General features: G+C 41.2%; 1 protein-coding gene across 1 annotated transcript; it reads right to left on the reverse strand.

The window, feature by feature from the left end:
- Positions 1-326: 326 nt before the first annotated feature.
- Positions 327-9122, reverse strand: LOC113590659 (tripartite motif-containing protein 16-like). The gene is given in 7 exon segments (XM_035525656.1): positions 327-2127; positions 3624-3660; positions 3663-3679; positions 5275-5434; positions 5636-5869; positions 6081-6176; positions 8673-9122. Coding segments are annotated over 7 exon segments (1449 nt in total). The 5' UTR covers positions 9051-9122; the 3' UTR covers positions 327-1600.
- Positions 9123-18955: the final 9833 nt, after the last annotated feature.

The raw sequence follows: 18955 nt of genomic DNA on the forward strand, positions 1-18955 counted from the left end.
CCCACTACAGACTGGCTTCTACCTTCAGTAGCAGAAATATCAAAGTGGAAGAATGAATGCAAAATGAATTCTTAATAAACTGTTCATTCAGTAAGTCCCAGACCTGTTGAGAAGAGTCCATTATTTGACAGCACAGTAATAACACATTACTGTACATCATGACCAGAGGACAGCACAACCCTGTCAGTGAAAGCTGAATTCTTCAGGATAAAATCAGAAGAGTTTGAGTAGCCAACTGCAGTTCATCCCAGATACAGATGAGAAACTACAGGGTCTGTGTCTGGTTTCTAGGTTGTAGGAGGTAATGAGTCTTTGGAGAGGTGATGTGTAGATGAAGCAGAATCAGATGGAGTTTATTTCAGGAAAATACAAACATACTGTTCTCATTCTACATGTGATAAAGAAATCCACAATGGAAAATTCAAGACATTAGATCTTTATACACATAAGTAGCCAATTTGTTTAAAAGTAGGAACACAAAATTGAAAAAGTAAACTTTAATAAACCAGATTGGACAGGAAATAAATATTGATAAAACAACTGGTATTTCTTGCCATGATGTTCAGGAATAGATTACTGATAATTTCTTATTGTCAACACATTCAGTATGTTATGACTGAAAGTGTCAGGAAAGACTGACTCAGTTCTTGTGCAACTCTTTTATATACTTATATCACCTGACTAGTACTCGTTTTCTCTTACTTTTCTTTTTTTTCTGAGGTTGTCCAAACACTGAATGTCACTGACAATCTTCCTCTTACTCATAACTGAATGAAAGCCGACAAAAGCTGACTAATAAAAATCTGCTTTTACTTAATCAAACACTAATGCAATTTATCATAGGCAAATAGAACACACAGGATATTATACGAATATTCAATAAAGCTGCTACACTCTACATGTTTACATACATCCCTACAAAGTCTGACACATTACTGAGACTTCACATGGGATTTCTAACACATCACGAAATCTAAAAACATTAATGTTAGGTGAATGTGCTCATGACTGTTGGGTGCTGTATGAATGTGCCTAATTAACGTAACAGGTAACTTAGCTATGCTAGCTAAGGGAAGTAGTGATGGTTGTTGATTTAGCATTATAAAACTGGCCCATTTTCACCAAAAATGTATTTCCACTTCATACAATTACTGATGTGTTTTAGTAAAACATTTATTTCTACAATTATAGTATTGACGTTAACGTTACCTTTACCTTTTCCTGCTAGCTAGTCAGGTGAGCTGATACGGTGAGACAGTGTGACAATAATAATCCCATCAACAAGAGATGGGAACATTGACAGCTCCTGACGTTGGGCAAAGCTAGTGAGTGCAATAAATGTATTTTACCTCAGTATATTGCGGGGGGCAATTTGAGCATCTCTCAGTATTGGGGGTGGGGGGCAGGGGGGCGTGTTCCCCTAATATGTACTGTGACTACAGTCTTGTCTAAACCCAGACCAGAAGGGCTATTGAACAATATGAACCATTTTAGGATCTGAGAAACATCAAAGAATGATCACAACAACAATGTGGGATTGTGTATTAATTGTTCATCTCCCCATTATTAACCACAATATACCACATTAGTAATACAAACATTATTTGGGATCACATAACCTCACAGTTGAACCTGAAGCAAGCCAGAAGCCAGCATAGAGGGGCTGAGTGAATGTGGTGTGGACTGTGTGTAGGAGGGTCACTGTGTCAGAGACTCTGTAGAAGGACAGGATTCCTGCACTGTGATCCACATACACTCCTATTCTGGTGGGTGGTGGGTCTCGGATCTTAATCTGAAAATTATTGTGGCAGAAAGAGAGGGTGGAAGAACACACGAGACTCCAGGACTGAGAGTTGAATCCAAACCCACAATCATTACCCTGTCCTTTCCTGCTGATATCTTTATATGAGACTGATATGAACACCCATTCCCCACTGATCCGCTCAACCTCCCAGTAACAGCATCCACACACACTCTCCTTACTCAACACCTGAGCCCAGTAGTCAAATCTCTCTGGATGATCAGAGTATGGCTGGACTTCCCTACTCCATGTCACCAATTGGTTCATCTCAGACAGACTGAGGGAATGATGAGCTGTGTTGGGATCCAGAGTCAGCTGACAGAAATCTGAAACAAAGAGCACATTATATTATAGTTATATTAAATATGGAAGGGGGGATCAGATTAACTCATCAGAGAGAGGGCATGAGATTAACTCAGGAATAAGACAAATGCTGGTACTTGAAGTTTGATAATGAAGAGGGGCAATCCAAAGATAGTGCTCAAACACAGGCCAAGGGTGTAATCCTGGTAACAGATTAAGAGCAAACAGATCCAACAGGGTGTTGGGAAGAGCAAATCCAAAATTTAGGCAGAAGAGTCCCAAGAACCAGAATAGCAACCAAGATTAATACAAACAATCAGTAAAGTAAGACAAGCAGACAAGAATTCACAATGATAGACTGAATATGATTATATAGGGAAACACCAGAGGAGTAACTAGACACAAGTGAGATTAATATTTAGGTTATCTGGAATGAACTAGGGACTTGTGGGTAGTGTAGTGTGCTTTGTAAGGAATATGGCTGGAAGGCGTGACAGAGGTGCAACATTTAATACTGTCTCTATAGAAGATCAACAAGCTGGAATTACAGCCCACAGCTACAGTTAAATTACACTGCACAAACAAATTAAGGGAACACTTAAATCACACAACATATTGATGAATGAAACGTTCAAGTTGCAAAGCTTTACTGATATAAAATACGTTGTTCATAACAAAATAATGTAACAAAATGACAGTAGAAACTAACATCAACCTACTGAGGGCTGGATTCTAAATCAAAGTAAAAGACTGAAATCTCAGGTTGATTGTGTGTAGCCCCCACGTGCCTGTATGCACCCCTGACAGCATCTGAACATGCTCCTGATGAGCAGATGGGTGGTGTCCTGGGGCAGCTCCTCCCACCCCTGGATCAGAGCATCAGTCACCCTCCTGGACAGTCTGTGGTGCTACTTGGCGGAAGCCAAATGTACTGATACATAACATCCACAGGTTCTCAGTTGGAGTTCAGGTCTGGGGAACGTGAGGGGTCAGTAGATTATGCAATAACAGATTTATCTCCTTTTTCTCTCAGTGCATTCACTGTAAAGCCACTACCCCTCTGTCTGATCACAGCCAAATCACTGTGTTCATTACAGAAAAGAGATAACAGTACTGCATCACACAGCCCAGTAAGATGTTTAATATCAGGAGACCATACAGATGGGCCCAAAACAGCACTGAAGAGTTCCAGAAAGCAATGAGTACTGATGAAATTCTAATGACACAAACGTAACACAGACTATACACATGTACGGCAGACTACACAAACGTATCATAGTGACAAGAAATGTAAATGTAGGCTTAGGACATTGACACAGTGTTGTGTGGGACAGTGAGAAACAGTGGTGTGAGTATTTGTGTCTGTGTTTGGGAATGTGTGTGTTTGTGAGTGTGTGTAAAAATATGGTGTTACTGTTATTTATATGAGTCAACATAATTTTAGGTGTGTGTGTGTGTGTGTGTAAAGAAATACAGTGAAGCAAAAACAAGAGATATGTGTGTGTGTTGTGTGTCTTACATTTCAGGAAATCTTCTCTGGTCTTTGCACTGAAGATAAAATCTGAACTGCTGCAGCTGTGGAGGAAACAGAATCAAAATGATCCAACAGAATGAATGAATGAGACCCAAATGATCCATCCAGAAATACAGAAAATGATCAGAATAAATGTGGGATTATATGTGGATTATGTGTTTAATGAAGAAAACATTCTCTAATCTTTCTGTTAATTATGGACTTTGGGGAAGATCAGTAAATATCATCAGGAAGATTCTCATTCTCTCTCTCTCTCTCTCTCTCACTCACTCTGTCTCTCTCTCTCTCTCTCTCTCTCTCTCTCTCACTCACTTTTCTTACACTTTTTTGTTGTTCAGTCTCTTGCATACAAGCTGTGTATGTTTGTAAACTAAATGTGTGTCACCTCTGGGTTTTGGTACAAACAAATAAAATGTTAAAAATATACACAAAAGAAAATAAGATTTCATTTACACATAATTCCAAGAAAATGCAAGAATATATTTTCTTCTATATTGGCTCTCAAATGTAGCATCCTGATAAATATAAAAGGTAACACTTTCAAATACAGTTCCCTAGTAACCATAGTAACTATGCAAGGACAAACCATGAGTGAATAAAATAACAACATAAACAAATACAATAACTACTGGATACTGATATTGTGTAATGGGGCAATGGTTGGGGCAGTTGCCAATTCCACTTGCCAATCAGATGCCCTGTTCAGATATTACTGACTTTAGGACATGGAATGTGATTAGCTCTTGTGTGCGCTAATCATCTGGGGGCAGTGTTGGGGCAGTTTCTGGCTTGGAGATTTCCACCTTGTAATAAACCATGAATGGGCAAACAGAATGTGATCTCTCCATTCTACACAACGCAGTTACAGCTGCACATTACTAATATGCTTCAATAGTCATTATTTGTTGCTTTAGTAGAGATGTAACAATTTTATATAGTAGCAGTCCGGAACGCACTACCATATTAAGAATCACTGTGCAAATCATCAAATGAACTAGCACTTTGACAGCCCCTACTGGCTATTAGAATCAATTGTTCCAAGTATTTCTTTCTCATGTTTGATCACTAGTGAATCATAGTGAAATATTAGTGTCCATAAGGCACTTTACTCATTCATTCATGTCCTTCCATAGTTGCTAAGATACTACGGAACCGTATTGTAAAGTGTGTTGAGGCCTCTACCTGATATACTGATCTTGTCTTTAGCCTGAATACTGAAAAAAGATTGAGCACCAAAGAGCCTCTTTCTCCCCCAACAACTCTCATAACTGAATGTCTGTCTGTTTTTGTCTTTCAGTCTTTAATTATCTATCTCATCTTTCTCAAATCTAACTCAATCTGCCATTCTCTCTCTCTCTCTCTCACTCTGTGTGTGTGTGTGTGTGTGTGTGTTGTGTTTGCTTGACAAGAAATATTTGAAGATATTTAAAGGTTTCTAAACACCAATACATGAAAGTCCAAACACAAAACTGCATGAATGACATTTACCAGTAGAGGGCAGCAGTAATGGTTCAATCCCAAAGGTACATTAAATCCCTTCTATGTAGTTTAGGTAATCTTATAGCTTTCTTTACCCTGTCACTGAGTAAGTAGAGATTTCCATCATTATGTTTCACAGCAGGATGGCTCCTCTTACCTTGTGGAGGGATTTTGTTGAATTCCACCCTCCAGAATTCCTCTAGTCGCTCTTTCAGATCAGAGAGAGATTTGTTCACTTCATCAAATGAGAGTTGTTGATAGACATAGATGCTGTGTGAGTGTTCAGATTCAGAAGAGACATGGAGAGACTGGAAACTCTACAAAGAGAAGAAAACATAATGGAGAAGGATAAAGGTGTACAAGAGTAATGAATGATTTCTCACTAAATTAGACCAAACACACATTTGTTATTAGACAGACAGTTACATTTATTGTGGTCCTCATGAGCTTTTGTGAAGAGTCATTATAGAAACTTGAGGAGGAGTAGGTTCCTCTGTAGCTGAGACAGAGTTTGTTACCTGGAGGAACTGGATGTGATCCTCTGTGTGGGAGAGCTGCTCCAGCTCAGTGTCTCTCCTCTTAAGATCAGCAATCTCCTTCTTCAGTTGATCCAAGAGTCCTTCAGCTCGACTCAGTTCAGCCTTCTCCTGATCTCTGATCAGATCTCTCACCTCACAGCGCTTTTTCTCAATGGAGCAGTTCAGCTCATTAAAGATCCTCTCACTGTCCTCCACTGCTGCCTGTGCAGAGTGCTGTTAGGAGACACACAGACAAGATGGAGGTCCATTTAAAGCTGAAGTATCATCTACTCTCTCACTGTGACCCTGGATGACTTATAGTGCTCATCGTGGTTGTGTAGGATCCCAAAGTGTATCAACACTGGTCTCCTCACTGGCTGACTGGAGGAGAGGCTTGACTGAGCTCTGAAATAGCTGCTCCAATAGCTCTCTGCTCAGTATTCACCTTAAGAGTGTCCACAGCCTGCTTCAGCTCCTGGACCTTCTTCTCTTTCTCCTGGATTTCCTGCTGCCATTTCCTCTGCTCCTCCTTCAGACCACTCTGTGGGCAAATACATTATATTCATCTTTTTATGTGATATAAGCTTTATAACTTGCAAAAAAATCTAAATATTCCATATAATTTCCACAAAATCTTAGACATATTTTATAAAACTGCTTAATTTTCTCAAAGCTCTAAGGACAAAATAGAAAAAAGACCATTACTGAAACCAACAAGCAGATATATATCACAGCAACGGTGATACTTGAAATGATTGGCTGCAGGATGAACATCATCAAGGAGCAGAATCCTTCATGGAGAAGGAGGTTAGAGACCAAGATTAAGATCACATGGAGAGAAGTCAGCCAGCTAGCGGAAATACAGAAAGGAACCCATCTGAAGGTACCTGAGAAGTTCAATAAGATACCCAAGGCCATGGAGACTGACAAGGAAAATTGAGAGTTCTGGCTGCTCACCTGAAGAGATACACATATGAAGCAGAAGCCAGGAGAATAAAGTTTGTTCTTTCATGAGCTGTGCAAAGTGTACTCTCAGTGACAGGGTAAATAGCACGAGGACAGACCTGCCAAAGCTGGAGACTGAACAATACTGGAAAAGGAGACATCACACAACGCCCAGTGGTTAGAGAACCTGAGAGCTGACCACAGCAACCTCTCTGAACAGGATCCAGTAACCATCACAGTAGCAGACATCCAAGAAAGGGTCATAAGCAGAAATAACTGGAAAACTCCAGGCCTGACATGGTCCACATCTACTGGCTGAAGAAGCTGACTGCTCTCCATGAGAACCTGGCAGCACAAATGAACCAGCTGCTAATGGATGGAAACCACCCTGAATGGTTAACTGAAGGCTGGACAGTTCTGATTCTGAAGGACCCAGAGAAAGGGGCAATCCGATCCAACTACCAGCTGATAACCTGCATCATTGCGGCTAAGATAAGTAGGCACATGGCTCTATACATGAGTGGGGCCCAGAAAGGCATTGGCAAGAACACCAGAGGAGCCAAGGACCAGGTACTGGTGGAAAGAACAGTCACCTGAGACTATAAGACCAGACAGACCAACCTGTGCATGACCTGGATTGACTACAAGAAAACCTCTGATTCAATGTCCCACACATGAATCCTGGAATACTTGAGGCTCTATAACATCAACAGGACTCTTAGAGCCTTTAACAAGAACTCAATGGGCTGTGGAAGACAACCCTAGAGGCAGACTTCAAGCCAAGAACATGAGTCACCATCAAGTGCGGGATTTAAGGAGACGCTTTGTCCCCACTGCTGTTCTGAATCGGCTTGAATACCCTCAGTGAGATCATCAACAAGAGTGGCTACAGATGCCAGCTACTGAATGGAGCAACCATCAGCCACCTCCTGTACATGGATGACATCAAGCTGTATGTACATCGACTCACTAATCCATCTCACCAGGATATACAGCAATCACATCGGTAAGCATGGTTGTATGGTTACAAGCAGAGGGAAGGTGGCTAGAACAGCTCACACTACCAGAAAGTAACATATCAGGAGTACATCATGATAATGGCCCTAAGTGACAAAGTGAGTGAGTATCTCATACGGCAGAAATGAGGAGGAACAGGGGCCATCATGGGAGGAAAAACCCCTGCATGGTATGCAGATAGTGGAAGTGGTTAAGTACTGCCTATGGTTGTAAAAAGCCTGATTGAAAGACAGCACAGAGGCACTAATCATGGCGGCACAGGAACAAGCACTGAACACAAGATCAACAGAGACTGGGGTCTACCACGCCAGGCAGGATCCCAGATGCAGGCTGTGTAAAGACGCCCCTGAGACAATCCAGCACATAACAGTGAGACGCAAGATGCTAGTAGACAGGGCGCACATGGAACGCCATAACAAAGTGATTGGCATAGTGTACAGAAACATCTGAGTATGAGCTGGAATTCTAAGGTCTAAATGGAATATACCCCCAAAGGTGTTGAAGAATAACCATGCTAAGATAACAACATCAGGAAAAAGGAACACAAGAAGCTGAAGGAAGAGCTAGAAAAGATGTGGAGGCTGTAGGCAATTATAGTTCCTGTGGTAATTGGATCACTAGGGGCTGTAAACCCTCAAACTGGGAGAACAGCTCCAACAGATCCCAGGAACAACATCTGAGATCTCGGTCCAGAAGAGTACAGTCCTGGGAACAGCAAATATACTACGCAGGATTCTCAAGCTCACAGGCCTGTGATAGAGGACCACCAAAAAAAAGAAAAAGACCACCCAGAGTGCGAGTGGGGAATTTTTATATATATAGTGTCATGTGAGCACTTTCCTCATATGTAAAAGGCTGATAGATGGGTGTTGACTGGGCAGAAGTTCACTGACTGGTCTGACTTTTTTTATTATCAACACCGACTGAGGACAAACATATTTAGCACTTTCCAAAAAATCTTTTCATTTTATATGCCATATGTCTTATGAAGTACTTAAAAAACTAATAACTAATGTAAGTGATTACAGATCAGACACACAGCATGAACTGAATGTAAAAGATTTCTCTTTCTCACCTGTTTCTCACTTCTTTCTGCTACAGCAGCAACTGTATCGTGGCCTCTATGTTCATGCATCTTACACATATAACAGATGTAGCTTTGGTCAGTATGACAGTAGATCTCGATTGCTTTGTCATGCTGAGAGCAGATCTTCTCTTGTAGGTGTGAGTAAGCGTTGACCAATTTGTGCTTTTTCAAGCCAGGAACTTCATAGTGACGTTTGAGATGAGTTTCACAGAAGGAGGCCTGACACATCAGACAGGACTTGATGGCTTTGAGTTTTCTCCCAGTGCAGAAATCACACTCCACATCTCCAGGTCCAGTGTAACAGTGAGCAGGAGAAGCAGCTTGGAGTTCTGTCTTCTTCAGTTTCTCCACCACTTCAGCCAGCATGTTGTTTCTGCGTAGAACAGGTCTTGGAGTGAAAGTCTCTCTGCACTGAGGGCAGCTGTAGATTCTCCTCTGATCATTCTGATCCCAGCAGTCATTAATAGACAAAGCAAGACAAGTTTATTTATGTAGCACTTTTCATACACAATGGCAATCCAAAGTGCTTCACATACGCTATACAAGATTAATAACATTTATTACATGTTATTAAAGTTTTATTATCACAATAATAAAGCTTATTGCTTTACACATTCTGGCAAGGACCTCCCCTAGGTGATAGAGCTGAGATTATTATTATTATTTACATAGCACCTTTCTCAGATTCAAAGACACTTTACAGACAGATATCAGCTTTTTACAGTCACTCACACACCAATGAGAAACAGCAGCCAGTTTGGCCAGTGTACCCTTTATCAGAAACCACAGGGGAGGAGGTTAAGACCTGGACAGAGAATCAACCATCACTAGACATACATTCACACATATTTACACCCAGGTAACATTCGAACAGGACAATTTAGAGTATCCAATCAACCTAACCTCCATGTTTGTAGATTATGGGAGGAAACCCATGCAGACATTTGGTGAACATGGAAACTCCACCCAGATACAGACTCAAACCCAAGCCCCTGGTACTGAGAAGGAAACATGTTAGCTACCATGCTACCAGATCTTAGAGCTAGCAGCTTAGAAAGGTCTTTGCCAAATAATAAACATAACATTTTACAAATACAATTTATTACAAAAAAACCAAACAAATTTAATATAAATAAATAAAACGAAATATTAAAGAGATAAAACCTGAATTAAAATAAAATAACAATAGTAATAAAAATAAAAAGTGCATAAAAAATCAAATTAAACATATAAAGAATAAATTAAGAATTAAAAGAAATAAATGCACAGTAGTGCTTAAAGTTTAAACGTGAAGTGCTACAAGATTTGAGGGAACAGTGAGCTGAAGGCCTGGCCAAATAAGCAAGTTCTTAGTTTTGGTTTAAAAACATCTAGTCTGGTTCTTCTAGCATAATAGCTAAACACTGCCTCTCCCTGACAGCTTTTACCTGAAGCAGGACTGACTAGTTCCTAATGATCTGAGAGTTTTGCCCAGCTCATAACCCTGTAGCAAATCAGCTTAATGCACAACACAGAACTGTGTCCACAGGGAGTAGCCACTGGATCCTTCAGTAGATCCAGACAGACAATACCAAGAATAATATCATCTGTTAAAGGAGAAGGGTCAACATTGTCACTACTGTCGTGAAGTTTTCCGGGTGGAGGAAGTGTTTTCCTAATAAAGGAAAAAGGACAACAGAGCGGTGCAGAAGCGGCTTGTTTTCTGCTCCACAAGAAACTAATCGAATATGTTCTTATTTCTTGGGTGGTTTTATTTATTTGATGCGTCAGGTGCAGGATTCGTTGTGGCGACCGAAATGTTTCCGTGTTGTCAGAGATGTAGATATTATTCGTTAGGATATTTTGGATCTAATTGCATTTCGTATTATCTAATGTTACACAAGTTAACGTGCTTACAAAGTCGTTCTAAAAATAGTAATTGGCACACCAACATGCCATCCTACTTTACACTCTTGTGGTTTAGTAGTGGTTCTTTATTAATGTATTAATCCCGACCTGGAAGCATAAAGAATGAGCTAAAGTGTGTTTCTGTAGCAGTTTCTCAGTTCCTACAGTTAGCAAAGACAGAAACAATCCGAGCTCAGGTAAACATTACCATTCGCTCGGTTATCTGTTTAGCTCTGATCACTACACGGATTATTGCACTCGGTAGAAGTTAAACGTGTCTTAGTGAAAGATATGACTGATCTCGCGGTTTATTATAAAGCAATAATAAACAAAAAGTAAAAGCAACTAATAAATTAAATTTGATGCCCTAATTCAGATACCCTAAAGATTTTAAGCCTATTATGATAATGTATATGGCATTACTGGGTGATATGAGAAGTGGTTAATGTGATCTACTAAAATACGATTAAAGTAAGATTTTACTGATGATTGTGATTATAGTTCTGAGATGTGTGGGCTATTGCAGTAGTGCCTGCCTTACCAAGCATGCTGAAACTCTGATTGGTAATATTTAAGGAAGATGTTGCATAAAGAGCTTGTATGTAAAGGACTTTATAAAATACACCCTTTCTAAGTGATTTGCATACATTTTTCTGACAGAGAATATGGACTCCTGGATATACCAGGAATCCAGGAGCTACAAAAAAGTCATTCTGGAAGACAAAGTTTACAGGAAAGGTCTTATATTTTTTCCTTAAGTACAACCTCTCAAATATTTACTTCTCTGTATTGTATATTAATATATCCTTGAATAAAGGTACATGTTATTCCTCATTATCTTCGTGTATGACACTAATCCTGCAGGTTATTTAGAAATGTCCTATACATGACGTCATAATGATGAGACCATTTGGAAAGTAGAAGTATGTTTAAAAATAACAAAGGAAACTTACCCGTCTATTTCATTTTTTCCACAGCAAACGTGCTGGGCCGTAAGACATTAACATTTCAGCTCGCCAAGTGCTCAGTAGCAGAAATGCTGGCGAGCGTCCTACTGCCGATTGTATTTGCGCAGATCTACACAGCATTTCCACCCAGCTGCTACATTGCCAAAGACTCATTGTGTATCTGACGCACACGCCCACGACTCGGTCTGCTCTCATTCTGCCCCGCCCACCTATAGTGACGTAGCAGCCAGCGCCAGCGCAGTAGGTGACTGTTAGACAAGGTGATGGTGAAGTTTGTTACACTGCAAGTATGCACTTTTGCTTCAGCATGCACCACAATACACTGCAGCGCCACTTTTTATTTTCGCCACAAGAGGGCGTACTGTAACAGTCCATAAAAAAGACCAACGGCTGCTTCTTTAATAAGATGAAGAAGGTGATTTTATGTTTGTTTTTATTTTATTCACTGACAAAATGAACGTCCTGAAAGTGATCACTGTTTGCAGCTGTGTCTCACATAAGGAATTCCATTGTTATTCATTTTAATATTTCGTGAAAAAAAATGTTTACAACATGTTTGATTTGGCACCAGATCAAATGTAATGAAATGTAATATCCTACATTATTTTGATGAAATAATTTAAAGTTTAACTGCTTATTAGAGCCTCATATCAACCAGCATATACATTTATATTTATAACAAGCTACAAATATAACCATACAAATATAACAAACAAATATAAAAGTTAATAAAGTATAGAAAAATAATAAATGGGTATAAGCCACAGTGTCCCCAGTTCGGAAGAGACACACTGGTTTGGACTTTTATTATGAAAATGATGCCATTGACTGCAATGAGCTAAGCCTTTGAGTCCTTACTGGGTATCAACTACAATCAGTTTGTTCTGCAAAAAAATGATTCCAACTAACACTATTAATAAAATAAATATAAATGTTTAAACATTTGCATTATTCTCTGTACTAGCTGAAGTATGAATTGAGGTTGAATTTGAACGCTCTATAGCTGTAATGCTGAGTTCTACATTTCCTTCATAGTTTTCTGTAATCAGTTGAGTTTCTCAAATTCCAGATGAATTTCCAGTATTTGATCTCAGCTCAGCCACAAACATTGTGGATTCTTTTCGCAGGTTATCAAAGTCCTCTGTCATGAGAAGCAAGTCAGTTTTTGTTTTCTGGCCATTTCAAAGTTGCCAACAGTGTCTGCATCACTTTTAATTGTCCATTATGCTCTGACAAAACATGCTGCTGCAGAGATTTATTGCCACACATCTTAGCCAAGAACAGTATATAATTTAACACTAAGGAATCGTCTCCGCATGGTTACTGATATTTGGTTGGTGACTTGATCTGATATTTTGCTCACTGTCTCCAGAGCTTAATCAACCTTATCCCAGGGTTTCTCTTCTCTTCACTTTCCTTGGAATTGTTTCATAATTCCACCAGCTGCAGCTACTGCTATAAGGAAAAGAACCATTTTTTCCCGATTTGTTGGAGTTCAGCTTTGTGTTTTAGGTAAAGTTTTACCAAAAGCATTTTGCTGTTCCTTATGAGTTGCCAAAGGTTTCTATGATAAAACACAGACATGCATGTATGGACAACCACCATTTACAGCTCAACTTTAAATTCAGCAGATAACTCAATAGTTACACAAACCTGTCATTATTACAGAAGTCTGGACGGCTTCCCCACAGGCTGTCCTCACTGTCCTTTCTACCTGTCATCACTGTCCTCATGCTGTCATTACTGTCCTCATCCTGTCATCACTGTCCTCATGCTGTCATCACTGTCCTCATGCTGTCATTACTGTCCTCATGCTGTCATTACTGTCCTCATGCTGTCATTACTGTCCTCATGCTGTCATTACTGTCCTCACCCGTCATCACTGTCCTCACCCGTCATCACTGTCCTCACCCGTCATCACTGTCCTCTCTACATGTCATTACTGTCCTCTCTACATGTCATTACTGTCCTCTCTACATGTCATTACTGTCCTCTCTACATGTCATTACTGTCCTCTCTACATGTCATTACTGTCCTCATGCTGTCATCACTGTCCTCTCTACATGTCATTACTGTCCTCATACTGCCATCACTGTCCTCTCTACATGTCATTACTGTCCTCATACTGTCATCACCGTCCTCTCTACATGTCACTACTGTCCTCATACTGCCGTCACTGTCCTCGTGCTGTCATCACTGTATGCAGTAAGTAGCAGAAATGATGTGGAAATCAGGTTCAATGAGTAAAGCTTTGAGTAAACAAAAAAACAAACAATCTGAGACCCAGAGACAGATTAGTAAACCAGGCAGTATGTCAGAGACAGCCATGACAAACTGATCCAGAGACAGATTAGTACACCAGGCAGTATGTTAGAGACAGACATGACAAACTGACCCAGAGACAGATTAGTACACCAGGCATTATGTCAGAGACAGCCATGACAAACTGATCCAGAGACAGATTAGTACACCAGGCAGTATGTTAGAGACAGACAGGACAAACTGATCCAGAGACAGATTAGTACACCAGGCAGTATGTTAGAGACAGACAGGACAAACTGATCCAGTCAGGGTGAGGCAACAACCAAAGAAAGAAGCAGAAGGTCATCTACATGAATTAACAACAAGGGCAAATGAGAACAGCTCAGACACACCAGCAGAAACACAACACAAGACTCTGAAACACATGTACATGTGACAGGAGCGCACACAGGCGCTGATGCCACAGTAGACCAAATGTGTGAGATTAGCAGTGAACGATAGGAGATGCACAGGATTATTATTATATATTATATATATTTAATATACAGATGATGGGTTATTATTATATATTATAAATATTTAATATACAGATGATGGGTTGTTATTATTATATATTATATATATTTAATATACAGATGATGGGTTGTTATTATATATTATATATATATTTAATATACAGGTGAGGGGTTATTATTATATATTATATATATTTAATATGCAGGTGAGGGATTATTATTATACATATTTAATATACAGGTGAGGGGTTATTATTATATATTATATATATATTTAATATACAGGTGAGGGGTTATTATTATATACTATATATATTTAATATACAGGTGAGGGGTTATTATTATATTGTCACGGAACGCTCGCCTCCCCCGAGGCACGTGGGTTGGCCGGCCACGTGCAGTGGGAGGACCTTAGTTTGTGGCCACGCCTGCACACACCTGCGCCTCGTTTGTCTGTGTGTATGTAAACCCACGTCAGAGAATGCAGCGTCGTTGGTCAGTGTCGATGTGACGTGTTAATGTAGCGTATTAATGTTAAATGGTAGCGTCGTCGTTATTACATGTATTCCCGATTATCGTGTCTGTTTATTGTTAACCGTTTCATGTTCCGTGTCTGTAATACGTGTGAGTGCCGTTGTGTTTATATGTTTCCATTAAATGTTCGTCCCTGTCGAGGAAGTCTGTGCGTCCTGCTCCACGCCCTTCGGCACTCGGGCCACACGCGTTACATATATATTATACATTTAATATATAAGTGATAGGTTAGAGTTATATATTATATATATTTAATATGCAGGTGATGGGTTATTGTCATACATTGTATATATTTAATATACAGGTGATGGCTATTGTTATATATCGTATATACTGAATATACAGGAGCAGATGAGCATTGTGTGAAGTGTTTAAGGAGTTTGGGAAGTTCTGCACCAGTGACACAAGAGAGCTGGATGTTTATAAAGCTACTTTTGTGACAGTGTCTCAGTTCTTCTCAAACGCTCTTACATTGTTATTGAACAAAGGTATATGATTCTCAGTCACTGGAGCTTCCAGCTAGTGAGCTGAAGCCAGTTGTAACCTTGATGATCCAGAACTCCCTGAGATGAAGAAAACCATGGAAGGCATGAGGCACTGAGTCCCTTTGGGGAGCTTAATAAAGTACAACTCAATTTGCACATCAAATCTCGAGCCAGCAGGTTGACTGGGCACCCAGAGGAAATAAGGAACCCATGTCGAAATTTTCGTTCCCCCACGTGACATTGGAGAGGCACAGACATTCTTCCATACACCACCTTTCCACTCGCACCCATTATAGTCACCATCCTATTAGTAATTGGCACATTAATTCCCTTGGCTTGAATTACTGAGTGCGTTGCACCGCTATTTACTATAAACTTCAATTGTTTGTCATTAACAGTTAAAATGACTTGTGGTAATGCTAGGGGTCCCTTACTTAATTGCTGAGAATACATAGAATAAAAATCTGGCACTTGCCTTTTCTGATGGGGTTGGTGGTCCCTCACAGCCATCCCACCTCCCCTCCGCCCGTCAGTCCACCTCTTCCAGATCGTTTCTTGCGGCTTGGCCTTCTGGGTCTGGACAGTCTCTGAAAAAATGTCCTTCTTTTCCACAGTTGTACCATCAATTTCTCCATGACATGTCTTTCCCTCCTGGAGCATCTTGCTCCCTTCCTCGTCCTCTCCCCCTGGGAGCCACTTGTTGCAACATGGTGAGCATGGCTTGATCCATGTTGTCTGCTCTGTTCTTTGAATTTGAGCTTCATGATGTCTGGCATAGTCTTCAGCCAGTCTGCTGAGTCCGAACGAGGTGTCAGCATCCATTTCCTGGTTAACCGCTCTGAGGGTGATGCCTTCGTTCTATGGCGTGGGCTTCATCTAAGAGACCAGTGTGTGGTCCTGCTTGAGGCAGTCCATAGGCGGGTGGACGTTCTGCTGCCACTGGATCAGGCACCACGGCTGCTGGTTTCCGTTGCGGTGGAGCGGAGTCGAGATCGGGATCGGCTCTGGAGGACACATACTGAGAAGTGGAGTTAGGTTCATCCCCCCTCTCAGTCCCCTTAGTTTGTTATCCACATCCTGTTATCCACATTTTAAGACTTGCTATAATATTCCCCTGGTGTCTATTCCATACCTTACGTTGAATCGTAAGAATCCCCTGGTCGGTTTTCCATACATCTAAGTATATTATTAAGCAGCTTCACACTCAATCTCCCATTCTGAGGGAACCCATAACAATCTACCCATATGGGCAACCACTTTAGGGCACTCTCCCTATAGTCCCTTCGCATGTCATTAGGTAAGGGCTGGTTCCACTCGGACGGGTGTTATTGCATTAATCTAGTATTTTGGGATCCCATTTTATTACTCTCTCAATGCATGCGCTGCTGTAATTTAGTCCCGTTAATGTATCTTATGCTCCGTTTGCTCGTGGACTGATTCTCCTCCCAGGTCCGGACCCATTACATCTCCTAGATGTCCCTAATCTCACGTCTGAGCAATAGGGGCCTCACTATCAGCAGGCTACTGATTCACTTTACTTTGCACCGTCGTAACAAAGCTATTTCAAGTACTTCTGAAATATTCTTTTGCTAGAGGAGAACTCCCGAACGGCCGCACAGAGGGAAATAAATGTCTGTGTACTTACACAATTAGTTGCTCTCTCCCACTCACGGTTCTTTTTGAAGATGAGGCAGGCACCGCAAGATGAGGGAAAATACCTTCACTCTGGTGGTACTTTTCCCCGAATGGGTGTTCCCTCCCAGCTCAGCCTTGCCAAGGAGCGTCCTCAGTGAAGTATTGATTTTCCCCCTTCAGTGGTGGAGCTGCTCATCCTGCCAACAACACCAAATTGTGGTGGAAAAATGAGAGCACATCAAAACACAGACAGCTTTGTGCATTGAGTAGTAAAAAGTAAAAGTTTATTGAGTTCTGTTTCCTGCATAACAGAGTAAGAGAACTGACCCGCAGTACGGTCCCCCTCCCTTTATACACAGAACAGAAGAAAGAGAAAAAAAAAACCATGCTAATTCATGTTTTGGTTAGCCTGAGTGCTGAAGGCTTCTTCTATCTCTATGGTTAGAACAGTATGTGAGCAGCTGGTGTCCCTGACTCACACGCTTATCTGCAGACTGTTATGCTGTGACTATAGAAACATAAAGCAAAGTAAAATAAAGCAAAGTAAATTTCCATGACAGACAGCGATGGTAACTAAACAGGGAGCATGGGGAGAAAGTACATAGAAATGAGGGGTGAGATCAAATGGGAATATACTAAACACATACAAGTGAAGCGCTAGGACAAATGGGATCTTACCAGAAATACAATGACCCACAAACAAGAGTTGCAGAAACAAGGTTTAAATAGAACTACAATTAGGGACAAACTCAGAACAGCTGGAGACAAAGGGGAGGAGACATGGAACCATGGAGACTGACAAAAACCCAGAAATGACTCAGTTGCTAGGGAAACGGGGAACACTCGGGTCTGCGGGTGTGACAGTCAGGCTAACTGTGATGTTTAGCTTGCCTAATAGCTCCCGGCACAGCCGTGATGTAAACTGAACCCCTCTGTCCAACATAATGTCCTCAGGAAGCCCAAACTGCTCAAATATGTGGTGGAAGAGCAGGTCCGCAGTCTCCAATATCTGGTGGGTAGAGCCTTCAAGGGTACAAATTTGACCATCTTCGAAAAGCAGTCTACTGTCACTAGGATGACTGTGTTCCCCACAGAGACACGCAGGTCTGTAACAAAATTGACTAATATGTTGGACCATGGGCATAGAGGAGTGGGTAAGGGGAGCAGCTTACCCACAGGTGGAGTACGTGGCATCTTGCTGCACGCACATTCTGCACAGGTGGCCATGTACTTAATCACGTCCTTATGCATGCCTGGCCACTAGTAACGTGTGCTCAATAGTTGAACTGTACACATTGATCCCAGATGTCCCGTTCCCACGAGGTATGTGCCCAAGATGTAAGGGCTCCACGGTGTCTGGGCAGAACGTAGTGCTGATTTGGTGGGCAGTGAGGATGAGGGTTGGCTGCCTCGATGCTGCGGTCAAACTCCCATTTTACTGCAGCCAAGAAGCATGGGTGAGAGAACTGGCTCCTGGTTTGTTGACTGCGCTTCGGCATTGTATTGCCTAGAGAGCGCATCCACCCGCGTGTTCTTTCCGGCCTGTAGTTGATGTGAAAATCAAACCTGGAGAAGAATAGCGACCACAGAGCCTGTCTGGAGTTCAGCCTCTTGATAGTTTGGAGGTACTCCAGGTTCTTATGGTTTATTATCATGGTAAAGGAGTGTCGCACTCCTTCCAGCCAGTGCCTGCACTCCTCGACTGCAAGTTTCATTGCCAGGAGCTCTCGAGCTGCAACCCCATAATTTTGTTTGGATGGGCTTAGTTTCCAAGAGAAGTAGGCAATGGGCCTTACATTTACCTCATTCTCTTTGTGTTGTGACAGCACTGCTCTGATTCCCATTTCTGAGGCATCTACCGCAACCACAAAGGGCTTCTCTGGGTTGAATTGCTGCAACACCGGAGCGGTAGAGAAGGCAGTTCTTATGTCCTTAAAAGCCCTTTCTGCTCCAGAACTCCATTTCACCTGTGTAGTCTGTCCCCG

This window comes from Electrophorus electricus, chromosome 4, assembly GCF_013358815.1.
Source record: "Electrophorus electricus isolate fEleEle1 chromosome 4, fEleEle1.pri, whole genome shotgun sequence".
Classification (NCBI taxonomy): domain Eukaryota; kingdom Metazoa; phylum Chordata; class Actinopteri; order Gymnotiformes; family Gymnotidae; genus Electrophorus; species Electrophorus electricus.